The sequence below is a fragment of the Lathyrus oleraceus genome, chromosome 3 (assembly GCF_024323335.1).
Source record: "Lathyrus oleraceus cultivar Zhongwan6 chromosome 3, CAAS_Psat_ZW6_1.0, whole genome shotgun sequence".
Taxonomy (NCBI): Eukaryota; Viridiplantae; Streptophyta; class Magnoliopsida; order Fabales; family Fabaceae; genus Lathyrus; species Lathyrus oleraceus.
The window spans coordinates 284,215,265-284,241,283 of NC_066581.1; the positions used below are offsets into that span (position 1 = coordinate 284,215,265).

Here is a 26,019-nt window from a genome sequence, read left to right on the forward strand (position 1 = left end):
AGGTTTGTAGGGGAATATCCATTGTCGAGGTTTTATTGAGAAGACACCTACAACTGAGGTCTTGTTGAAAAGATACCTGCTGTCGAGGTTTGCTGGGGAATACCTACTGCTGATGGAATATGTTGCCTAGATTTACTAGGATTCTCTACTGCCATGATTTACTAGAAATTATTGCAGGGGATTGATTGGTAAATCTTATTGCCGAGATTTTCTAGGGAAATCTACTATTGAGATTTGCAGGGGAATACCTACCGCCGAGATTTATCGGAGAAATCCTACTGCCAGGATTTACTGTAGAATACCTACTTCTGAGGTTCGCTGAAGAATCTACTACCGAGGTTTGATGGAGAAATCCTACTATTGGGATTTACTATAGAATACATACTATTGAGGTTCACTGAAGAATATGATTCCGAGATTCGATGGAAAGTCCCTATTGTCGGAATTCACTATAGAATACCTACTGCCGAGGTTTGCTGAAGAACATGTTGCCAATATTTGATGGAGAAATCCTACTGTCAGGTTTACTGTAGAATACCTACTGTTGAGGTCCGCTGAAGAATCTGCTGCCGAGATTTGATGGAGAAATCATACTATCAGGATTTACTGTAGAATACTTATTGCCAAGGTTCACTGAAGAATCAGTTATTGAGATTTGATGGAGGAATCTTATTGTCCAGATTTACTGTAGAATACCTACTACCAAGGTTCACTGAAGAATATGCTATCTAGATTTATTGGAGAATCATAATGTTGGGATTTAATGTAGAATACCTACTGCCGAGGTTCGATAAAGAACCTGCTACTGAGATTTACTGTAGAATACATATTGCCGAGGTTCGCTGAAGAATCTGCTACCAAGATTTGATGGAGAAATCCTATGTCGGAATTCACTGTATAATACCTATTATCGAGGTTTGTTGAAGAATCTACTGCCGAGATTTGTTGAGAAGATAGGTTGTCATCAACCACTTATATTAATTCTTAGATTGTCACTAAGTAACACAAAAAGTCGTCACTGGCCGCGCGCCCCAATTGCTAAATAAGGATACCTAGCAAGGAGTCCTACTAGGATGCAACTCACTTGGGGAATTATGATTGGCTCCGCTAGGGGAAAATTTTGGACCTTTGCAAGCGGTCATTGAATCCTGGCTTATGTTATGCATGTGTTGTGTTGATGCATTTGTTAATGCATGAGATGTTTTTGGTTACTTAGTGTAGCGCACAACATCTGTGGATATGATATGCATTGAGAAATGCATGAAATACGATGGTTAATCATTGCATGTAATAGATTATTAGATATGCGCCAATGTTTATTGGACTTTCAGGGCAAAATGTCAAACAAGGTTTGTATTTTTTAAAAGGGGCTAAGCGAAATTGGGTTTCTGGCTTTTTAGATGTGTCGAACGAGGTCGGGCTTTTTGGCTTTTAAGGTGCCGAGTGAGATCAGAATCTTTGATTATAGATGTTTGATTTTTATTCCATGAAGCTTTTAGGCTTTTGGCATATGTGTGATGCCATGATGCACAAGATGAGATGCACAGTTTAATACCAGAGCAATGCAAACATGGTTGATGAAAGGGTATCTCTAATGCATGATATATGCAAACATGAATGATATGCAAACAATGCATGATGATTTAAATGTTTTATCTGGTGCTCATGCAACATGCAATGAATGGTAAAAAATTGAACAAAAGGATTATTTTACATCAAAGCTTCTTATTAACAAGTTATTTGATAGGATATTGTGTTAGCATGATCTTCCATCACTAATTTTGAACTCAATGGTTGATGATGTATAACAGGGTTTTGCTTGAACAACCTGAAGTATGGATAGAACTTGCCCCTCAATAGCTCATATTTCCCTAGCCTGCTGGGTCTTCGAAGAAATTTGATTCAAAATGAGTTTGGAAGTAACTTTCTATAATATGACCTTGAGATGACTTGCCCCGATATTTTAAACCTTGGAGTGGTATGCCCATGATTAACCGATTTTTAGAATGGTTTACCGAGCCTTGAAATGATTTGCCTCAAATTGACTGAGTCTTGAAACGATTTTCCCCATATTGACCGAGTCTTGAAATGATTTGCACCAGATTGACCGATCTTTGGAGGGACTTTCCTTTGACCAACAATGTCTTTAGGAAAATTTCCCCCGATCAATAGAGTCCTGGGGTAGTTTTCCCCATAATAGACCCTTTAGGAATGATCGAATTCCTCGTTAGTCATATCCTCTTACTATTTTTCATTTAGGATTTTGGTGACCCCTTTCGACTTTTTTTTTGCTTTTTGCTTTTTGCTTTTCTTTTTTCTTTGATTTTTTTTAGATCTATTTTTTTTTTTATTTTGGAATAATTTGTATGAAATGTGTTCTTTTGATTTGAAAAGGGTTGTGACTGTTGTGTTAATGGTTGGCCAGGAGCAACCATTAACACGTAAAATATGTGACACTTTAGTGAACAACATGTGAGAGGCATTCAATTCAGTGTTTGTGAGTGCAAGAGCCAAGCCTATTGTCACTATGCTTGAAGATATAAGAGTTTGACTTATGCTTAGGTGGGAGTCAAATAAACTGAATATTTCCAAGTATGAAGGTGACATTTTACCCAATATTAAGAAAAGGTTAACAAAGGAGTCTCAAAAAACAAACCAATGGATTGTAAGGTAAATATTATATATTGTAACTTATGTATTACTTTAGGTGATTGAATTATGATTTCAACAGTTATACATGTGTGTAGTTGAACATGACTATGAGCTTAGGAATATATCATGTAATGGAAAAAATTAAACAGTTAATCTGTCAAGAAATGAATGTTGTTGTAGGAGATGGATGCTGACAGGATTGCCTTGTTGTCATGCTATTTCTACTGGAAGGATCAACAATTAGACATAGATTCTTTATGTATGGTTGTTATAAAAATAAGTGTTATGAGTCTTGTTATGCACAAGTACTGTATCTAGTCAATGGAAAAACTCTATGGACCAAAATCGAGTTTGTTGATCTACAACAACCACCAATAAAAAGGCAACTTGGTAGACCCAAGAAAAAGAGGAACAAGGAAACTTGAGAGATGGTGAAACATGATTCCCAACCGAAGAGGGAAAGATTTGGAATCAAATGTATTAAGTTCCATAAAGATGGTCACAATAAGGCTACATGCAAGCTACCAACGCCACAAGTAGCCCTAACTCAGTGAAGACCAGCAGACTTTGCACCATCAACTCATGCAACATAGGCATCCCCAAATCCATCAAGACCAACTAACTCCGCACCTTCAACTCAGGCAGCACAAACCGAACCAAGTATCTATACAAGTTCAATTCAGGCAACACCAAAACAAGCACCCTGAACTCAATCTCTTCCTGATAAAAAAAGACTTCAAAAGGGACCAATTATTTTTTAAGCCAACCATAACTTTATTAATCAATTCAGTTTCAAGTAGTAATGCCATTTTGATATAATGTAATGCCATTTTGATGTAATGCCACAATACGTATCTGTTTAATGTAACAATCTCTTTGAGTTTTACACCCAAACTTGGTTATTTTGATGTATTAACACCTTATGTAATGTCATTTTCATGTAATAACATTTTGATTTAATTCCAATTACAATTATATGCATTTCTTCTTTAATAGAATTCTGATATGCAACTCTGACACATCATTCATGAAATACTCACATTATCCCTACAACTTAATTCATGTATCTATTTAGTCCCTTAAGTTCATTCATTGTATCAATGTAAATCCTAATCAAATATTATCAAGTTTCATTATAGTTACATTGTCTATGTTTAATGCGCCTGTTTTTATAGATGGGTGTTTTAGATCTTCTTTTATACCACAAAAAACTCAAGTAACAGAAAAAACTCAAAATATTCATAACACCAAATTAACTTATACATAGATTTCCAAAGGAAAAAAATCACATTAAAAAACTAAGCCTATTTGAAATACAATGTCAAAATTACAAGATTTAACCATAAACTCAAAATCCCAAAATCCATTGAGATTTTCAACCATCCTCTTGTGTAGACAACTTCATTCTTCAATTTTAAAATTTTCTTCTTCTTTGCCTTTCAATCTTCAAATCCCTTTCATTAATAATTTCATCACCTAACCACTTGAAGAAATTACAACCATTTTCCATATGATTTATGTAATTCCTATAACCCCATAACTTTTCCCCAAAGTTAACATTATTCATATCACTCGCAGTATAAAGAACACATTCATCTTTACAAAATCACTCCCTCCTCATGTTTCTATGAACTACAGAATCATAAATTTTGTTGTTTGATATTAAAGCATTGCTTGCACTCCTTTCCATTGGGATAAACGAAGAAAAAACCCAGAATAAAAGATGAAAATGCTGCAGAAAAAAAATGGTGGTTTAATTAATTTTGAGGAAGGTGAAGAACAAGTCTTACGTGAAGAATGTGAACAACATTAATATGAGAATATTTCAAGTGGAAACCCTACTTTATAGTATAAATGTTGAGTCATATTTGGATCCTTGAGCCTTATTGTACATCCATGTCACCATAACTACGTTTTTTGTCAGAATTGACGGAAATGACCAAATAGAATAACAAAAGTGAAATTAAGGGACTAACTTGTAACATTTTTTAGTTAAGAGACTAAAGCGAAACATCAAATTAAGTTAAGGGACTTGGGGACTAAATGTGACTAATTTATATTATTATTATAAATTATAATTTCTATTCATAATTATAATTTAAATAATAATAATATAAATTATAAATTTCTCTTTATTTAAAATCAGATTAATGATAAAAAAAAGTTTTAATAATATAAATTTAATGATGTGGCAAAATTATTAAGTAAGTGAGGTCAATTTCAATGTGTCATGTCATTGTTTTGACTCTCAAATAAAAATGGATCATAAAAAAACACAAAATAATATCATAAAGAGAAACTAAAGAGCTAATTTTTTTAAGGGTAAAAAAGTTAGAAAAATCAGAGATAGCATAAACACTTCGATATTCATATCATATGAATAAAAAACACAGAGGTCAAAAGCAAGGATCCAAAAAGTTCCACATCTTCACACCAGCTTTTCCAGTTTAAACCAATTTCAATGTTTGTTGATTTGTAATTCCTTTTGTTGAAGCAGGTTGCTCGACATAAGCAAGGAATTGTCAAATTGTGATAGTTGTCGAAACATCGAATTAGTGTACCTCGACAGGAATTTTAACTTAGGTCTAATTTTGTAGTGTTAACAGAATTAGGTATATTGGGATTTGCTTAAGGAGCAAGCAAACCAAGATCTATAAATAGGGAGTAACACCTATAATTGTAATAATTTAACAAAAAGAAAGAACTTCTAGTTGCAAAGAATAAAATTCCAATTTGGAAGCAGAGAGAAGCTTTGCAGAAAATGCTTTCTTCTTCCCTATTTTTCCTAAACCCTAATTTCTTCTTTCTTCAATTCTATCTTTTCTTTCTTCTTCCATTATCGATTGTGCAACGAAATCTTGCAACCAAAGTGTGGTTGATTCACTCGAGTGAAGAGTGAAGAATAAGAGGAGTAATCAATCAGAAAGATTGATTCTTGTTCATCAAGATTTGGTTTGGAATTCATCAAGTTTTGGTGAAATTCTTGATGGGAAATTGGCGAATTTCTAATATCTAATATCTAGAGCACTGGCTGAGTGATTCGTGGGAAGCAAAACATGATGGCATTGAAACATCCGAACTGGTATTTTTCGACGAGTCTCCTAATTCTGAAGAATTAGAACTACGGGAATTGGTGCAAGAAGATGAAGATTATTTTATGTTGTCAAGATCTTTAGGATCTTATGAAGGAGGGAGTGACGTCGCTAGAAGAAAACACAATGGATGAAGAAAAGGTTACACAAAAAGAATTAAAGAAGAAAGATTATAAAGCTCTCTTTATGATTCATCAATATGTTGATTCCAATTTTTTTTGAAAAGATGACTGATGTTGATTCAGCGAAAGAAGCAAGGGAAATTATGGAAAAACCGTTTGGAGACGCATAAAAGATGAAAGAATTGAGGTTACAAACTCACAAAAGAGCATATGAATTGCTTAAGATGGAAGACAATGAAAGCATAACTGATTTTTTCACTAGGGTTACAAAACTGATGAATTAAATCAAGGTATATGGAGAGGCGTTGACATCAATATCAGTTACCACAAAGATATAGAGGTCATTGGCTCCAAAGTTTGACCACATGGTATTAGCCACAAAAGAGTCTAAAGATTTGTCAACATTGACAAAGGAAGGGCTTCAAGGGATGCTTCAATCTCATGATCGAAGAATGGCTTAAAGAGATAAAGGTAAGTCGAAGAGTTATGCGGCTTTACAGGCGCAATCAGCAAGAGAAAAGAAAGGGTAAAGGGAAGTGGTTTGACAAAAAAGGTAGAAGAGGATACAATAATTCAGATGGTCGAAATCAGTAAGAAGGATGATGGTCGAACCAAAGAAAATCCTCCTACCAAAGCAACTAAATAGGTGGTGTTGCAGGTATAGGAATAAGTGGTGGTCGAAAAGCTGACAAAACTCACATTCCGTGTTTCAATTGTCAAAACTATGGTCACTACTCAAGTGATTGTCATGAAAAACAGAAGAATCAAGAAAATGATGCAAAGTTCGCAAAGCATGAAGAAAAAGAGATGATATCGATGGTCACAACAAAAGATAAATAAAGATTCCAGGACCAATGGTACTTGGACTCAGGATGCTCATCATACATGACTGGTAGAAAATATGCGTATGTCAACATAAAACCCTCAATAAAGAACATGGTAAAATTTGCAAATGACAATACTCTAGCAGCTAAAGGTATTGGTGATCTTCTGATTATGAGGAAAAATGGCAAGAGGTCAGTAATTTCAAATATAGTTTACATACCAGACATGAAAAGTAATTTACTCATCACAAGGCAGTTGGTCGAAAAGAACTACAAAGTGTCAATCGAAGACAAGATGATGAGAGTTCTCGACTCAGGTGGAAGGTTAATCTTGAAGGCTCCCATGTCTCAGAATAGAACCTTCAAGATTGAACTTAATATGATGGAGCACAAGTGACTTGCAACTGCAGCTAGCATGGATGAATGGATATGGAGCTATAGACTTGACCATCTCAATTTCAAAGACATCAGAGATCTAAAAAGAAGAAATATGGTTTCAGGGTTATCAGAAATTGACATTCCAAACGAAGTGTGTGAGGAACGTGTTCAGGCGAAGAAGCACAATAATAACTTCAACAAGGATGCGGAAAGCATGTCGAAGGCAATTCTTGGAATCATATACTCTGATGTATATGGTCTTATCCAGGTATATCCGATTGGAGGTAACAAATAATTTGTAACATTCATAGATAATTTAAGTCGAAAACTATGGACTTACCTGATCAAGAAGAAAAGTGAAGTGATCGAGGTATTTTCCAATTTTAAATCTATGGTCGAAAGACAAAGTGGTCGAAAGCTCAAGATTTTGAGGATTGATGGTGGTGGAGAATATTTGTTGAAAGACTTCGACATGTTATGTGAGAAAGAAGAGATACTGCATGAGGTGGTGCCACCCTATACTCCACTGCAGAACATAACTGCAAAAGGAAGAATAGAACCATCATGAATATGGTGATAAGTATGTTGAAAGGAAAACATCTACCTACAGAACTATGTGGAAAAGTTATGTCGACAACCACATATGATTTGAACAGATGTCCGACGAAGAATCTAGAAGGAATCACATGAAAATAATGTTGGTCTGGTGTCAAGCCTAGCTTGATTCATCTGAAATTATTTAGGTTAATAACACATAGACATGTTCCTAATCAGTTGAGAAGAAAACTTGATGACAAGTCGAGTCAGATGATCCTAATAGGATATCATTCGAATGGAGGTTACAAGTTGCTCGATCCAGTGAACAAGTAAGTAGTGATCAGTAGGGAGGTGGTCATAGATGATCTTAAGGAATGAGATTGGACTGAAAATGTCAAGAAATATTCAGTGAGAATCTTATGTAAATAACCAACAAGTGAAGTTGAACAAGAAGAAGTCAGAGGTCAAGCAAGCACAAGCAAAACTCAAAGGTCAAGTCACATTCCTGCAAGGTTGCAGAAATGTATGATTACATCAGATGATATGGTCAATGATGAAAGTGAGTTGGTACACTATGCTTTCTATGCATATGTCGAACCAGTCAATGAAGTTAAAGCAATAAAGGATTCGAAGTGGGTGAAAGAAATGAATGAGGAATTTGAGTCCATCAAAGTGAATAACACTTGGTCACTTGTCGAATTGCCTCAAGACAATAAGGAAATAGATGTGAAGTGGGTATACAATGTGAAGTTGAATCCCAAAGGAGAAGTAACTCAGCACAAGGCAAGAATTGTGAGGAAAGGATTCCTTCAGAAGGAAGGAATCGACTTCGACGAAGTTTATGCACCTGTTGCTAGGATTAAAACAATCAGGTTGGTTATTAGTCTTGCAAAAATGAACAACTAGCACATGTGTCAGATGGATGTGAAATATACATTTCTGAATGACCCTTTAGATGAAGAAGTTTATGTTGCACAACCAGTTGGGTTTGTGAAACAAGGCGAAGAAAGCAACGTATACAGGCTGCATAAATTCATGTATGGAGTTAAGTAAGCTCCAAGAGCTTGGAATAAGAAGATATATAGGTTTCTAAGGGAAAAGGAATTTGTCAAGTGCATAATTGAGCATGAAGTATATATAAGAAGAAGCAATAGTGAGTTGCTTATACTATGTCTCAATGTCGATGACCTATTGATAACAGGAAGTTGCAAGAAAGAGATTGAAGACTTCAAACATGACCTAAGTAAGGAGTTCGAAATGTCAGACTTGGAAAATCTCTTATACTTCCTTGGTATCGAATTTTACAAGGGTAGTAGAGGCTTTATGATGCCTCATAGAATATATGCAGGTGAAATACTCAAGAGATTTAAGATGCAAGATTGCAACCCATCTCCGACTCCAGCTGAGCTAGATTGAAACTGTCGAAAGACACAGATGAAGATGATGTCGATCCAATGCAATACAAAAGACTCATTGGATCACTTAGATGCCTTTGTCACACAAGGCTTGATCTAGCGCACAATGTAGGTACGGTGAGCAGATTCACGCAGAAGCCAAAGGTATCACACCTAACAGCGACGAAGAGGATACTAAGGTATTTGAAAGGAACTCTCGACTCTGGAATTTTACTTCCTACAGCTGATGAAAGAAAAGAATGCAAGTTAGTGGAATACAACGACTCAAGTTGGTGTAGTGATATTGAGAATAGAAAATCCACAGTTGACTATATGTTTATGTTAGGTGGTGCACCAGTTGCTTGAAGTTCAAGAAAGGAACTAGTAGTAGCATTGTCGTCGTGTGAAGTAGAATGCATATCTTATTCTCTTTGTGCATGTCAAGCAACTTGGATGGTGAATTTGATCGAAGAGATTACAAGAAAGAATCATGGAGCAATTACTATGAAGATCGATAACACGTGTGTTATCAACCTGGCGAATAACTCGATAGGGCATGGACGATGCAAGCACATCGAAATGAGGTTCCATTATCTTCGAGAGCAATTGGTAGAAACGAAGTTGAACTTGGAACACTACAAAACTAAAAATCAGATTGCAGTCATCATGACAAAAGGAGTACAAGTTGAAGTGTTTAAGAGGTTAAGGTTTATGATGAATATATATAGCTTAAACACAATGAATTAGGTGGTGTGTTGATTTGTAATTCCTTGTGTCGAAAAAGGTTGCTCGACAGAATAAGGAAGTGTCGAATTGTGATAGTTGTCGAAACGTCGAAGTAGTGTACCTCGACAAAAGTTTTAACTTAGGTCTAATTTTGTAGTGTTAGTAGAATTAGGTATTTTGGGATTTACTTGAGGAGCAAGTATTAGGTATTGTAATAACTCATAAAAAAAGAATTTTTAGTTGCAAAGAATTTTCAGTTGAAAGCATAGAGAAACTTTGCAGAAAAATCTTTCTTCTTCCCTATTTTGCCTAAACCCTAATTTCTTCTTTCTTCAATTTTATATTTTCTTTCTTCTTCCATTATCGATTGTGCAGCGAAATCTTACAATCAAATTGTGGTTGATTCACTCGAGTGAATAGTGAAGATCAAGAGGAGTAATCAATAAAATTGATAAATTTCCAACAATATTCACGTAGAGAGGCTTACGCAAACAAACAATCATTAACTTTCTCTCTCTTGGTCAAAACTCATACCTATTTTCTCTCTCCTTCAGCACCTACAAAACCAAAGGCCTTGCCCAAACAAACTCATAACAACACGTACCTTCTAAATTCACTGCACCCCACTTCACCAATTCAGCTATTTTCTCTGAAAAATCCTTGCTTTCTTTTGGATTCTGAGCTTCCCATTTTCTTCTTTAATATGGATTCTCAACTTCCATACCAGAAAGACAGGTCTCTTGCTTCAGCTGATCATAAGAATATCAAAGGAGTTCTTACTCATGGTGGACGCTATGTTCACTACAATATCTATGGAAACCTCTTTCAAGTCTCGAGCAAGTATGTCCCTCCTATCCATCCCGTTGGAAGAGGAGCTTCTGGTATAGTCTGGTAAGAAAGAAAAAAAAACAAATTATGCAGTTAATCTTTTTTTCTTGATGTAAAGGTTTGTTCTTGGTTTTAGTTTTAGTTGTTTATTGCTTGCAACTTTTGAGGGTTTGGAATGCTTGCCTTTTAGAGCAAGAAACCTGTAACTGATGCTAGTTAGTTTTTATCATTAGAATAAATCAATTGAAAGAGAATCTAGTTGATTTGGACTTAACGGTATTTATTCATATTATCGCTATGAGATAGGATCATTATTTCAGGTGATTTAAATTTGACACTGTAAAGAACACAGTCCTAAGGATTTTCAGACTTGTTAAACTCAAGATTATATGTATATGTTGAATGGCTTCTTAAAATTTAGATTCTGTTATCAACAATTTCATTTTCCTTCAGTTCTGCTGTAAATGTGGAGACATGCGAAAAAGTTGCTATTAAGAAGGTTGGCAATGCATTTGACAACAGAATCAATGCCAAAAGGATCTTACGAGAAATTAAACTTCTCCAGCACATGGATCATGAAAATGTAATTTGATAAACCTTTTACTTTCAAGACATTCTTATTGAAGTTTTGTTTGAATGATTTCCTTACTCGTCAGTTTGTAGATACAACTTCTCCTTGATTCGTGAAAATTTCGTGATTGGATTTCAATTTTGCAGTCTTTATTAGAATTCGTTTTCAAACAAGACTTTTTACTTACCATTCACGTCTCCGATACAGGTGATAGTCCTTAAAGACATTATACGACCACCACAGAAAGAAAATTTCAATGATGTGTACATTGTTTATGAGTTAATGGATACCGACCTGCATCAAATAATCCGCTCCAATCAACGATTGACTGATGATCATTGTTGGGTTAGCCCTTCAACTATGACTTTTAATGTCTGTCATATTGAAAGATGTTTTGATTACAGTGATTGATAAGATATGTTTTCCAGTATTTTCTGTATCAGTTGTTACGGGGACTGAAATACATACACTCAGCAAATATTCTGCACCGTGATCTAAAGCCTAGCAGCTTGCTACTGAATTCCGATTGTGATCTTAAGATCGGAGACTTTGGTCTAGCTAGAACTACTTGTGAAACCGATTTCATGACCGAGTATGTGGTTACTCGATGGTACCGAGCTCCAGAGTTGCTTCTTAATTGCTCCAAATATACTGCAGCCATTGATATATGGTCAGTTGGTTGCATCCTTGGTGAAATCGTGACAAGACAGCCCCTATTTCCTGGGAAAGATTACGTTCATCAGCTCAGATTGATCACAGAGGTATATAGGTCATGTAATAATCTTTGATCTTTTTCAGACTTATAAATTTTAGTTTGACAAATTTTCTTTGATTTTAAAAGCTCATAGGTTCGCCCGATGACACCAGCCTTGGATTTCTACGAAGTGATAATGCTCGTAGATATGTAAAACAGCTTCCTCAATATCCAAGACAACAATTTGCAGCTAGGTTTCGCAACATGTCTCCCGGTGCAGTTGATTTATTAGAGAGAATGCTTGTTTTTGATCCGAACAGGCGCATTACAGGTAAAGATTATATCGATTCTTGACTTGACAGTATATTTGCGACAGTCTTTGGATTCTCTTTATGTTTATACTTTATTGCTGGCACACTACTTCATTGCAGTTGATGAGGCTCTGAGCCACCAATACTTGGCACCTCTCCATGATATTGTTGTGGAACCTGTTTGCTCTAGACCTTTCAATTTCGATTTTGAGAAACCGTCTTTCACCGAACAAGAGATTAAGGAACTCGTCTGGAAAGAATCTGTGAAGTTCAATCCCGATCCACCTATTTATTGAGATTTTGCATTTACCATTGTATGTTTATAGTTAAATACTTCACAGCTTATTTCAAACTTTTTTTGACAAATTATATTGATATTGATTGAGACTTGAAAAAATCTGTATAGGATAATCACATCAAGAGTTGAATATAGCTGATCAATATTTAGCATTGAATCTTACATAATCTCAAGCCATAAAGTTGCATAGACTAAAAAAGAAAAAGAAGAAAAAAACTGTTTTGATTACTATAATTTGAAACACCATTCACTTCTCAACTTTGAGAAATGCTTATAAGAAACATCATTCCTAAGCATAACTACATAGTCTAAAACATCTCAACATATTTCATGTTGTAAGAACACTTCTTAAGCTCCAACTTATCAATAGGTAAACTCTCTTCTGGAAAATCACACGCCGCGATTTTCTCAGGCCCTTGATCAGGCAACAAATCACAAGGCGTAGGCGTCACCCCACTAGTCATCCCTTCAATATCAGTACATGTCCATGGCCTTTTCTTGGCCTTAACAGCCATCCCTAGTGTCACATTAGCAATACAAATTCCCTTAAAAGGGTCATTAGAAATTCCTTCAAACTTGGCCGCTATCGTAACATTCTCAGCCACAACATCTCTATAGTTGATATTCGCGATCTCCGGCAAAGCATTAGGATCAAAGTGAGTATCAGCATGTGAATTGTAATCACCTGTCATCTTAAACGCCCATTTCATCGTATGCATATTAAATCTCTTCACATATATGTCTTTTACATACCCTCCTCTACCAACAGCTGTTTTGATTCTTACACCCGATTCTGTCTGAATGGCTGTGATGTCTTCGGCTCTAACATCTTGTATCCCTCCAGACATTTCACTTCCTAAGGCAATTGTTGCACTGAATGGTGAAATGCATGTTAATCTTCTGATTACTAGTTGTTTCGTAGGCCAACCGAATTTTATACCATACTCATCCCACCCACTTTTCACAGCAACACAGTCATCTCCAGAAACTATGTAACAGTCTTCAATTTTTGTATTTGTGCACGAGTCTAAACATCAACACAAGGAAAAAGAGCAAAAAGTTTATCAACACAACCAAATCCAATACTTTTTTGAATGTTTTGTATAAAATGTTTTCTAATTCTGACCTGGATTGATACCATCAGTGTTAGGAGATGTGACAGGAGCAAAAATAGTGATGCCTTGCACAATAATATTGCTGTATAGTATTGAAAATTTTGTTATTATATAGTCTTTGAAAGTAAAAGAGGAACTAAAAGAGATGAAATATGAATTTAAGGACATGTTGTGGTTATTTACCTGCTGTAAACAGGATGAATGTTCCATGATGGAGAATTTAAGAGAGTTAGATTTGAGATTTGGATGCCATCCGAGAACATAAGTTCGATCAGGTAGGGGCGTGTGTACTTCAACTTTTTTCGATGAAACTGTTGCCACCAAAATGCGCCTTGACCATCTATCGTGCCATTTTCGCCTGTTAACAAAAGGGTCACAGTTGATTTTAAGACTTATATTGTAATTTTCTTGCGAATCACTCAACAAGCGCGCTTTGCTTTGATTAATATTTTTCATATGTTTTTCTTCATACCTGTGACAATAACATCGGTGAGGTTAGTTCCGAATATGAGGCTTGTGAATCTTCCTGCTGGAGCATCTCTTCCTCTACCGTATGACGGTAATGGTTCAATCACAGGCCACTCAGTTATATCCTAAATTATTTTATTAACACAATAAAAAAACAAATAGAGTTAGCACTAATGAAAGTGCCACAAACATGGCACACACTCAGAATAGTGAGAGACAAAAAATGTAATGGACCACTCTATGATCTATAGAGTTGGTGTGTGAATATAAGAATAAAACAAAAGTGATGAAACCTGTGACACATTCTTTGCATTTCATTCATTTATTGAATATCTTCCTCATTTGTAACTCACATGATACCCTCTATAAAGTCTTTTTTTCTAGGGGTTACATTTGTGAGGTAGAAAGCTTTAACTTTAGCATAACACAATAAACACTTAATCTAGAATATGTTGATTAATCAGTTACCAAATTATGGAAATTTATGAGGTACCTGAGAAGCAAGAAGAACAGCATCTTTATCCAAATAGAGAGTAAAGTGACTAGTAAGACTAAAACTACCAGTGAGCCATTTTCCGGCAGGAACATAGAGCTGAGAACCACCTTCGGAACCATACTGACTCAGATTACTAATTGCAGACTGAAAAGCCTTTGTGTTCGATGTAACTCCGTCTCCAACACCGCCGAAATCCGTCAAAGAAGCACTGTGTGCTCTACAATTTATACCATTGTACTCAAATGAAGCTGTCACAATTTTGGCTTTTCTACTCTCAGCTGTTCTAAGTGTCACCACAAAGAGAGCAAATACTAATTTAATCACCTGTAAAATCAACATAGCCATGAAAATAAATGGTTAGAACTAAGAAAAATGTAGCGGAATTTCTCAAAGTATATGCACTATATATGAATAGAATATATGAATAATAGAGGGTGAGGATGAAGGGTTTTACTTGTAGCCTCATGTGAGTTTTCCACAAGAGCTTCATTGTAAGAGAAAGAAGGTTGGAATTTGATTTTGGTATATGTGGAGAGTGAAGTTATGTTAAGTATTTATAGGTGAAGTTCAGTGCCAATAGGTCCATTGGTTCCTAAAAGATGAAAAGGATAGACTTCATGAGCTTTTTGTCATTCTAAAACAACATATACTCCTTTGCCTTTATTTTTAGATTACAATATGATAAATAATAAATTTTAATTACGAAAGTAATAGGAGTGTTCATTACAAAAGAATACATTAATAAAATTTAATTTTGGATTTTGAATATTCACTCTTGAGATAAGTGATTACTCCACTGTGCCCGCATGTTATTAGACTAGTGCTACATAATCTATATAAAATTTTAAAGTGGGATTTAATTTTAATAAGCAAATTTAAGGAACATAAAGACACATATAATTAGTTATAACTAGTTTAAAGTATGATGGGACCCAGTTGCCCGAAAGGTTTAACTTTATGGAAGTTGTCAGTTTGAGTATTAGGTCTCGTGAGTGCTCGCAGTCCCACTACCCTTTTGCCGACCCACTTACTTCCTCACGGGTGGAGAATTCTTGTATTGCTCTCTTTCTCAAATTTCAACTCAATTCAATTCAATTCACTTTAATCACTATATTCACTATCTATAGGTTGAAGACTCTGAACACCAACATCGAAACACAATACAACACAAATACTTCCACATAAAATATAGACACCAATAAATATATACATCCTCCGGTCCCTATTACACCCTTATTTCTTTTTAAATGTTATTTTTATTTTTATTTTATATTTATATAAAAAAAATTATTATTGTTATTTTTGTAATTTTTTACAAAAATAACTCAATTTTTAAAAAAATATTCAAACTACCCCACTTTTAGGAGAAGACGTCAATCCAATTGGCGTCTCCTCTTAAAATTAGAGTGCAAACACTAATTGGATTGACTAGGTCACATGGTGCAATCAATTCAATTGACGCCCATGAGTAATTTTTCAAAGGAGACGCCAATTGGATTGACACTTCAGTGTATTTTGTATTTTTTTGTTAAATAGTTTATGTGATACATAATTTCGAAATAGGACCAATTCATATTAATATAAATTCTCGTTTACACAAAAAAGCCTAATGTTGATGACCAGGATCACCTAACTGACCTCCAGTCCCACATCCCCTAGCTACCCGAACTCGTGGCCCTAACCCACGTTGATGATTCACCACTGGTGTTTGAGCAACTGAGGGATCAGGAACATCACTACCAACTACATGAGATGGCATGTTGAGATAGTCAGACAAATCAGCATAGTCTTGAGTATGCATCGAAGGTGTACTGTCATAGCTGAGTTCATGACCCATGCCAGAGTAGTTGGGTTGTGTTTGACTTATTGGTGGGCGACCGGGACGGTTGAAGGGAGACATGAGTGTGAATGATGCGTTGAGGAAAGGTTGGAGAGATTGTTGGGGTGTTTGGTAGAGATAGGATTGTTGGAGGTTTCGATTTTGTGAGGTTTGAGCTTCTTGGCCATGGTAGGAGGAGGGACGATTGGTGTTGAATGATCATTGAGTGTTTTGGCTAAGGCGACTTTGGTAGGGTGATGTGTTGAATGCGAAGCGATGTTGGGTCTCTGGTTGATGATCTATTTGTTGTTGGTGGTATGGGGTATGCTCTTGGTATTATGGTTGGGTGTATGGCATATTTGGGTTGTATGTTTGTGTGTTTGTGAAACGGAAAGTTTGACGGACAGAGAGTTGTGTGTATCCGATCTGACAATGTTGTTAGGGGTTAGATGTTGAGGCATCTGGTGTGTAAGGTTGTTGGCGTGGGTCGTATAGGTACATATCATCGGCGATGAACTCAAAACCAACCGATCTCTACCAAGCCATATAAGTACGACTTAGTTTTTTTTTATTTGACATCACTGCGTCAGTTAAGACATGGTCATGGCGGTGCTTCCATTTGCGACACTCAGATCTTGCGAAGCTTTGCCATGGATTGAAGTTCCATTGGTCGTTAACTTTGTGTAGATGTCATTCTCCTAGGCTTGTTGGGGGATCTGGGATGTGTTGAAGCATACCGAACTGCAACTTCACACGATCACTGTTGTGCATCTCCACAATTGTGAAACTTATTATCAGTGTGCATGCAGTCCATATGGTTGCGTCTTCTTCGTTGACTTCATGGTCATGATCCAAATTTAGGTATGGACACCAAATGAACTGAAATGTGAAAGTAACTTGGATTATAAACTTGGTAGAAGAAGTTATTAAATTATAACGAAATAATGAGGTTATTATCCATACGTCTGTCGGTCGAAGGTGATCCAAGAGATTGCGATACTGGGTAATATAGTGTCTAAGACATCTGTTATAATTCATAGCACGTGCCGACCATCTGCACCATAAAGGTAAAAATATTAGTTAGAGATAATAATTGTTAAAGTAAGTAAATATATAGCATTTTAAACAACTTACTTTTGTGCATACGGGCATTTGACGGAGGTTGTCGATAGTGTCACATGACAAGAAACCTTGTGGAATGCATGAACGGCGTATTCAAAGGCATTAGAAATCTTCCAATAACCGCCTTAGTCAGATCAACCTATTATAGGTTGGCTTCTATGTTCGCAACCAGAAGTGAAAGATGGAGTGCGGTGTTAATGTCTGGACAAGTATTCAGTGAGTGTTGCATGAAAGTCATGAAAGAGGAAAGCATCAAAGCTAGCACACACGCTATAACAATCTTTGACCGTCATAGGAAAAATTTCAGCGTCCAGGAAACAATGGACCACAACGAGGGGAGACCAAATTTAGCCTATGTTGTCAAACTAAACAGAAGTTGGTGCGACTGTGGAAAATTCCAAACTTTCCGCATTCCTTACTCCCATGTCATTGCAGCATGCACACATACTCGTCAGGACGCTTACAACCATCTATCTGATGTGTACAAGACCATCACCGTCATGAATGTCTATAATAAAAGCTTCTCGGTGCTACCAATGGAGGAATACTGGCCTCCATAGAATGTGACATAGTTTGGCACAACGACGAGATGCGTAGAAAGAAAAAGGGATGGTCAAACAGCACACGTATCAGGATAGAAATGGATACGACAGATAAAATGATAAGACTATGTAGTATTTATCGTCAACCAGGACACAATAAGAACAACTGTCCCAATCGAGGAGCATCATCTGGGTCATAATCTTTTTGTAACATTGGATTTTTGTAACCTTCAATTTTTATATATCATTAAGTTTTTGTTATTGATTACATAATATTTCTAACTGAAAACATAAGTGATGTCACTACAACATAAGCAAACTGAAAACATAATATTTCTAACTGATTACAACAATCAAAGTGATGTCATCTCGTCTGAACATCATTTCCCTAGCATCCTTATCAGTTTTCATTCGCACCCAACCAAAGATATTGTCGAGTCTCTCAATACTTCTAATTTTTTTCCCTTCTGGTATTTTCCCATCTAACCAACAAACCAGCTCCCTCTTCAGTTGATCAAACGTAGTGATGTTCCAGAAGAGCATCAACATTTGAGGTTTGTCTCTCGCATAAATCATCTTTCCATAGCGGCGACGAACACCAAACATGATTTCCAAATGATGAAATGAGATGTGGAAAAATGATTCACACAACACCTCTATTTATAATTAAAAAATATAAAATACACTGAGGTGTCAATCCAATTGGCGTCTCCTTTGAAAAATTACACATGGGCGTCAATTGAATTGGCTGCACCATGTGCCCTAGCCAATCCAATTGGCGTCTGCACTCTATTTTTAAGAGGAGTCGCCAATTGGATTGACACCTCCTCCTAAAAGTGAGGTAGTTTGGGAAATGTTTTGGAAAATTTGGGCTATTTTGGTAAAAATTTCTTATTTTTTCAACAACAATTCTCTTTTTATCTATAATATCCTTAATTATTTATTATATTCATTTTACATTTTCTCTTTTTGTAATAATTATGTAGGGCTAATTTTGACAAAAGTGCAAATAATATCACCTTGAACTTTGCAAGTGACAATTAACAAAAATAAATTTTTTTAATACAATAACACTTAAAAAGGAATCGAGAGAGTATAAGAAAAAAACATCTTAGATTCATTAAATAAATGATGTATTTGATTATTATTATATATCACATATATCAAATATTTAATGAATATTTTTTTTAAAATAACCATATTTTTCAATTTAAATTCTAAAATAACCTATTTTTCAAAATAATTACCGAAATAACCACATTTTATTACGTATGCGTCGCATTTAATTTCCAATGAACACAGACGCCACTTGGTAGGGTGCATGCATGCCTTGCAAATTCCCAAATGATCATAGACGCCATTTGGTTAGGCGCATGCCTTGAAGCCACATGCATTGGCGTATGCATACAATACATCGGTGTATTTGCCATTGCATATGGCGCATGTACTACATGTGTTTTTTAATTTTATATTTTATATTTATAAATAATTAAATTAAAGACTTAAATAAAAAATAATATTATAATATAAAGTTAAAATACATAACAATTGATAAGAAAATCAATGACTCACCCCGATTGAAACGCCCTCATGTTCTACACCCAGATGCGTTAGCTTGTCTTCGAGGTCTCCCACGATTTTTCTGAGGTGTTTTGGGTCTTTGAGTGCTTATATGATGCAATGGTGGCTGGTGTGAAGGTCTGGTGGAAGGTCCAGCGGTATTTGATAGATTTGTCATAATTTCTCCCCAATAGCTAGGAGGGTGTCACCAAGGGTGCTTTCGTAATTGAGTTTGGTGCCCATGTTATCGCAGTTGGGTCGTTGTAGTTTGGTGGATTGTGGACAATATGGTTGCCCGAATTGGGACATTGAATCATTTTGGAAACGAAGCAATGGTTCATGTGGTGTACTAAAGTCAAACAATGGATGGGTGATATGGCGATGGGATGTTTGAGTGCTCATTGTTGGGGGGCTACGATGGCATGATGCTGAATCATATGAATCATTCGGGCTATAGACTGTTGTGATGGCTGCGTCTGGTTGTTGGTGGTTAGAGTTTGATTCCTGGTTTTGAGTTTGGGTGTGTGGCATGAATTGGTTGCGAGGTTGGGTGTTTGATGGTTGGGTGTATATGATAGGGTGATGATGTGAGGTTGGTCATTGGGTTTGGGTGAATTGACATTGTTCTTGGGCGGTGATTTGTTGTTGGACGTTTGATGACAAAGCTCGTTGGTGTTAATCAATCAAATACCTTGGCTCATACACAAATTATGGTGTTGTAACCGACCTAAACCATGCCATATAATATTGAATTGGTATAACACCATGTATGACTGGTTCATTTAAGATGTGTTATCGTCGATTCCTCCAATGACGACACATCTCTTTTACGAAATCTCTCCAATTAGAATAATCTCATTGGCCATCGATTCTTTGTTGATGTCAATCTCCCAAACACGTCGAAAGTTCTGGAATTTGTTGTTGCATGCCAAAATCCAGTTTTACACAGTCACTCTGGTGCATCTCCACATTAGTGAACCAAATAATTGGTGTTTTTGTTGTCCAAACTGCATCATCATCATGGTTAACCTGATGATCAAGACCCAAATACGGCCTCCAGATAAAATGTACAAGAATATGACATGATTAGAGGATATGCAATTGGATAATTTTTTAAAATCAAATGTAGAGTTGTTTAGTAGTATTATATTGAAAGAAGGAGACAAATTTTGTTATATATATTTTACAATCCTTATGTGCAAATTCAAGAATCATTGAAAGAAGGAAACAAATTTCGCATAAAAGAAGACCGTGTCAAAGCCATTAAAAAGTATCACATGAAATTAACAGTTGATTATAGGGTTGATCGAACTAATGCAATGAGGTATAAGATTTATTATTGAAATGAGCTCTGCTTGTTTCGGTTGTCAGCATCATACTAGAAGAGGAGTGATTCTTGGGAGATAGGTTCTATGGGTTCAATTCACACATGCTTAATCACGAACCCAATGCAAGACCATCACAAACTCAACTCTCAGTTAATATACGATGAAATTATGTATGTCATTAGCGACAATCCGTCGTTAACGGTGGGTATAATAATCTCGCATATTGTAACACAATACAACTATACTCCATCATACAGGAAGGCGTGGATAGCTAGGACTAAGGCAGTTGAAAAATTATTTGACAATTGGGAGGAGTCATACAAACAACTTCCAAAATATTTGATGGCTCTTAAACACTATGCTCTAGAGACTATTATCAATTTGGTCTGCATATCAAGGGGACATTCTCTGGCACAATGAAATACTGCGAAGAAAGAAAAAGGGTCGCCCAAATAGCACCCGTATTCGAACCAAAATGGATATGGCGAACAAAATGGTTAGATTATGTAGTTCATGTCGCCAACCCGGTCATAATCGTACTAACTGTCCCAGTGTTGGAACAAGCATAACAAGATAATTTTAATTGTAACTCTTTTGCTTTATATTAAAAACAACATTCATTTCATATGATAACTTTGTAAGGAAATATCATCACAAACAAATACAACACATAAGCAACACATAAACAACAATACAACAAATAAAATACCATCACTAACAAATACAACACATAAACAACATAACTATGTGATTATAACAACATAAATGTGCGATTACAACCATCAAAATAATTTTGTAAGGAGTATACATCATCCCGTGAACGTCTCTGGAAGTCTTAATATCCACCCATAAACGAACTTCTCCATTTTGGTTGGACGTGGTATCAAGCCATTAAATTCTTCTGATCCTTTCACCATCTATAAAATCTCCATCTAACCAACGGTTCAAGGTCCTGTTAAGACGTTCGAACGTATCTATATTCCAAAGTCAGATCTTTATCGGATATTGCACTGCTGAAAAGATTACATCGGTATTTCTCTTGTGAATATATGAATATAAAGACATTTTAAAGAAAAGAAAATTGAAGGAGATTGAAGGAAAACAGAAGGAGGGTAAGAAGTTGTGTGAAAAATTATGGGAGAAATATTATTTATTTATAGATTAGTGCACATGCATGCGACATTGCTTTGGACGCACACACACATGACTACATGCATGCGACAATGATTTTGCCGCACACTTACATGACTACATGCATGCACCAATTCATGTGGCGCATTCACATGCATGCGCCATTGCATGTGGCGCATTCACATGCATGATACAATGCATGCGTCAATGGCTTGGACGACTCCTTTTGATTGGATAATAGATGCGTCAGTTCAAGTGGCGCATAAGTCATGAAAGGGGATTATTTCCGTAATTATTTTGAAAAATATATTATTTTAAAATTTAAATTGAAAAATATGATTATTTTAAAAAAAAATCTTCAATGAACCTAAATTTTTTATTTATTTATAATAGTGATCAGAGTATATATATATATATATATATATATATATATATATATATATATATATATATATATATATATATATATATATATATATATATATATATATATATATATATATATATATATATATATATATATATATATATATATATATATATATAACACATTCATCAAATATCAACTCCAACTGTTAAAAGGATTCATCAAGATTGTATTAAATAAATTTAAAAAAAAATATTTGACCCATTATTTTTACTAAAAATAAACTATTTATATGACGGTTTGATCAAATGATATTAACAGATACTCCATCCGTTACTTTACAAGTGTCACTATCTTGCAAAAAAATTATTTATTTTTAATTGTCATTTGTAAAGTTTAAGGTAATATTAATTGCAATTTTTTCAAAATTATCCCTAGATAATGATTATAGAGAGAGAAAAAGTAAAGTGAATGTAAAAAATAAAAAAGGATATTATAGGTAAAAGAAGAATTATTGTTTGAAAAATAATAATAATGATTAACTTTTTTGATAGGTGTAAAAAGTCAAAAAATGACACTTAAAAAGGAACGGAGGAAGTAAGATTTAATGTCATTCTTTTAAATTTATATCTGATGTCAATATATCTTGAAAATATATATATATATATATATATATATATATATATATATATATATATATATATATATATATATATATATATATATATATATATATATATATATATATATATATATATATATATATATATATATATATATATATATATATATATATATATATATATCAGGGCGGCCCTATGCAAGTGCAGCATGTGCTGCAGCACAGGCCCCAAATTTTGAATTTTTTTTCATAAATATTAATAAAAATAAATAAAATATTATTAAAAAAACTCAATAATTGAAAGAAATGTTATGATAAAAACTCAATACATACAAAAATCAAGATTGATCAAAACTCAAAATAATTATAATTAAATTTATTTTTAATTAATATATAATTATATTTTTGATATTTTTTTTCATTATTATAATTGTATTTTAAAAAAAAAATGGATCCATTTTTGTAATTAGAACGGGCCTCCGATATGATTTGACCGACCCTGATATATACATATATATATATATATATATATATATATATATATATATATATATATATATATATATATATATATATATATATATATATATATATATATATATATAATTAAATTTCATTTATTTATTTATTATTAAAAAGTTAAAAATATTCTAAAATTAAATTATAATCTTTATTTTTCATTGTTAATGTTGTTTTAATACATGTTTAATTTTTTAAAATGTGTACGAGATTTGTCTCGATAAATATATAAGATGGGTTGAAGTAAAAAAAAGCAAGTTGAGGCAAATAAAATAAATATTATTTGGTGTCTTTTTCAATATCGTTTTGATTTTTTCGACATATATTATACGAGTGTCATATAAATATCGGATACTAGTGATATCGGATACCACGACACACCCAATATTAAAGATGCAGGTTAAGAATATTTGCGATTTTATGTCTATTATAGCATTTAATTAATTTAAACTCTCTATACAATCTCTATAATATCTTTTAAACACACAATTTATTTAAACATCTCACTCTCTTGTAATTCAATAGTGTTCATGCTTCATAACTACTATAGTTATCATTCGCATTAGTGATTACTCGTGACTACTTATATTCTTAAAGCATAGATTGTTAGCATTGGAGTACATATAGAAACTTATTAAATTGAGTTGTTTTCTTAAAATGTAGTGGTAGAGTATATTCCTTTGGCACTATAGGCTGCTAAGTTGAAGTTTTTCAGTTCCACTCACGAGTCACAGTAGCAATTATCTATGGTTGGTCATGCCTCCAATAGTGGGATTAGGATTGTCTCCGGTGTGTATTAACACCGGAGACTATGCAGTGAGGTGTGTATTTACATCGGGAAGTATGCAGAGAAATTTGGACCGTTAAAATTCCATCAGCAATTCATTTTTTTTTGTTTTTAATATTTTATTATTTTTATATCTCGTCATGAATGGATAAGATTACACTGAACAAAATTTAAAAAAAACGGGAGAGAATCCCTCCCCCCAATAGTGGGTCTTTGTGGATATGATTCAATCATAGACAACTTTTCTCTTCCAAACCATCACGAGTTTGTTCTCTTACCCGATGATCTATAGATTGACTTTTGTCCCTCTATTGAAATTTATAGTAACTTAATTTTTTAGTGAAATATTATTGTTGTCGTAGTAACTAATTCAAATATGTCTTATATTGTTTTGACAGCAATTAACTGAAAATTAGTTGAAGTGATTATATATGTCTTATATTTTAGAGAATAATTGTTTTTTTTTGTGATTATCTATATAATTTACGAAAAAATTCTTATATTTTTATAATATATTATTCACTCAGACACAATAAGGTGAGTTTTCACATTTTTTCTCTTTCATACTTTAAAACTTTAAGATTCGTCAAATTATCCAGTCATACAGACACTTGCTTGAACTCTTCTTAAGGATTAGGTTTGAGATTTATTCCAAGTAAGTACCATCATTAGAAGATCTTTGCAATGATCATTGAACCCTAGCTTTGTGGGCTTGCACACTGCTTGTTATACTTTCACTTTAGTTATTATCATCAAATACTAGTTGTCATCATCAAAAGTCTATTCATCTTCAACGGAGTTTCTTTAATCACTAACCTGTAAAACATAGTTCCACACTTTCTGCATCAAAGACTTAGGGAATCTCAAATAATTTCTTGGCCTTGAAGTTTCTCGCACCAACAAAGGAATTCACTAAAGCCAATGCAAATATGCATTAGATATTCTTGATGATACATGGAGACTTGCAGCCAAACCTGTTGCCACTTCTGATTCACTGATTCATCTCAAAGGCTTCAGTGATTCAGACTGGGCCACTTGCCATGTGTCTCGTAGATCCACCACTGATTTTTGCATTTTCATGGGTTCTTCATTAATTTCCTGACGGTCAAAGAAGCAAACAATGATATCTCGTTCCTCCTTTGAAGCTAAATACAGAGCTCTGACTTTTACAACTTGTGAACTTTAATGACTTACATACTTACTTTAAGATCTACATAACCCATTCACAAAACCCACTCTTTTATATTATGAAAACAACTTTGCTCGACATTTTGTTGTGAATCCAACCTTCCACGAGTGAACTAATAATATTGATTGATCGTCACATTTTTCGTCAATAACTTCAAGCCATTCTTTTCATTTATTTCAAATTACTTCAGAGTACTAGCTCCTACAAATTATGAACTTCAATAGCTTACATATTGTACTAGATAAATATACAATATATGTGACAACCCCTAGTAAATAACGGCTCCCTAAGGCTTTAAGGTTGTTAGGGTATTGAAAGCTATCTTACATGATGTTAGAAGTTGTTGTATAGGTGTAGTTTTTGGTGTTATTGATTATCCCCATTAATATCATGGTACTAATTTATTTATAGCCCCCAAGGGTCTTGAATCAAGTGAGTCAATTTTTCTTAAAATATATAAACTTTTGCAGGAATGGGTGGTTGATACCTTGAAATTAAGGAGGTGTAGTTAATCCTCATGACTTCCT

At 34.4% G+C, this 26,019-nt stretch overlaps 2 protein-coding genes across 2 annotated transcripts; one reads left to right on the forward strand and one right to left on the reverse strand.

The window, feature by feature from the left end:
- Positions 1–10,223: 10,223 nt before the first annotated feature.
- On the forward strand, positions 10,224–12,584 carry LOC127127054 (mitogen-activated protein kinase homolog MMK2). The gene is made up of 6 exons (XM_051056138.1): positions 10,224–10,616; positions 11,007–11,136; positions 11,332–11,469; positions 11,553–11,885; positions 11,966–12,149; positions 12,250–12,584. Exons 1-6 carry the CDS (start codon positions 10,429–10,431, stop codon positions 12,423–12,425), a joined length of 1,149 nt encoding a protein of 382 aa, XP_050912095.1. The 5' UTR covers positions 10,224–10,428; the 3' UTR covers positions 12,426–12,584.
- On the reverse strand, positions 12,533–15,136 carry LOC127127053 (probable polygalacturonase). Its single transcript, XM_051056137.1, has 6 exons — positions 14,961–15,136; positions 14,504–14,830; positions 14,015–14,135; positions 13,726–13,900; positions 13,554–13,624; positions 12,533–13,454 (listed from the first exon to the last, which is right to left on the reverse strand). Exons 1-6 carry the CDS (start codon positions 14,994–14,996, stop codon positions 12,736–12,738), a joined length of 1,449 nt encoding a protein of 482 aa, XP_050912094.1. The 5' UTR covers positions 14,997–15,136; the 3' UTR covers positions 12,533–12,735.
- Between the last annotated feature and the right edge of the window lie 10,883 nt (positions 15,137–26,019).